The sequence below is a fragment of the Choristoneura fumiferana genome, chromosome 10, assembly GCF_025370935.1.
Source record: "Choristoneura fumiferana chromosome 10, NRCan_CFum_1, whole genome shotgun sequence".
Classification (NCBI taxonomy): domain Eukaryota; kingdom Metazoa; phylum Arthropoda; class Insecta; order Lepidoptera; family Tortricidae; genus Choristoneura; species Choristoneura fumiferana.
In genome coordinates, this window is record NC_133481.1 from 342,988 (window position 1) to 344,225 (window position 1,238).

Below are 1,238 nucleotides of genomic sequence, written 5' to 3' on the forward strand. Positions count from 1 at the left end.
GGCACTGCGTTTGCTCGTGATATGCTTTGGGTGACCTCGGATTGCCAGTATCAGCGTTCTCGTTGCCATACTGGACTTCGGGCGTCAAATGAGACGGGAACACGGCGGAGCAGGTAATTTCCTTTGAGGAGTTTTATCAGTGATTTTATCAGCAAAGACTGGTTCTCTTTTTGTTGCTATCTGTATCATAAAAGTCTATTTTCTGGTGTTCTCGGGTCTGTAATTAGGCATGTTTTACACAAATAAATAAAATGTCCGCAAAAATTACGCAGAAATACAAAAATTTGGCAACAATACCGCACTGGTTAAATAATAAAAGACAAAATTCTTAGTAAAATTATTTATTGTCTTGAGGAAAAGTAAATGTTTCTTCGTCTTAGGTTTTTCCTTGGAACAGGGTGAGATGATTTATGCAACTATCTAGCGCACACAAACAACTAGGTACTCAATACTCGTAATGGCTTATCAATTTGACCTAATTGACTTCAATATCTTTGTGGTCCCCTGTAGAAATTATTATAATTATACCTCTACATATTTTCTGTTTTACTTAAGTCAGAAATCACTAAATCGAAAAAAAAAACGGTCTTGTACATTATCAAATGCAAGGTGCCAAAAATCAAAAACGTGCCAGTGACTGAAGCTGAAGGAACATAGACTGTGCTGTGGAAATGGCGTATTCATTTTCATATCAATAATTACATAGAGGATAATTCCTAAGCGCCAAAATGATGCTAGAAAGTTGTTCTCTTTTGTGCGCAATGAGATCGGTAATTTCACTCCCATAACGTGAACATAATCGTCCTAATTATTTTATCATGTATTTATTAATGTTCGTGAAAAATAAAACTGTATTTCAAAAAAGAACAACCAGTTATACAGAAGCTTATACGATTTTTTTATTTATTTATATAAACTTTCGCCAAAATAACAGAGTCCTAAAGCTTGCTGTACTGAAGTAGGTATGAACACAATATGCTTTTTGAAAAAGCAGTATAGTCTGTGTTTGTTAGTCAATGTGATCGTCACCCATTTTGGATAATAATTCGTTTATGCTTACAGTATACAACCAGTATTGATCTAGAAACGATACCCCAAATTTCGAAGTCTCACAGGTGCACGTCTGATTTGCCTAGATCTCGCCCGGTCCCGGTAAGTGAGATAGGCAAAAAATATACGCTTTAGTTGTTTATTAATGGACTTTCGCTGTTACCGTCCAATCGCGTTTTACAACTTAC

The 1,238-nt window shown here is 35.8% G+C and overlaps 1 protein-coding gene across 1 annotated transcript in view; it reads right to left on the reverse strand.

Moving 5' to 3' along the window:
• LOC141431702 (uncharacterized) overlaps positions 1-1,238 on the reverse strand; it is a 27,132-nt gene that overhangs the window by 11,287 nt on the left and 14,607 nt on the right. The window contains exon 9 of the mRNA XM_074092882.1: positions 46-121. Within this exon, the coding sequence (XP_073948983.1) occupies positions 46-121 (76 nt within the window). The remainder of the gene's footprint in view (positions 1-45; positions 122-1,238) is intronic.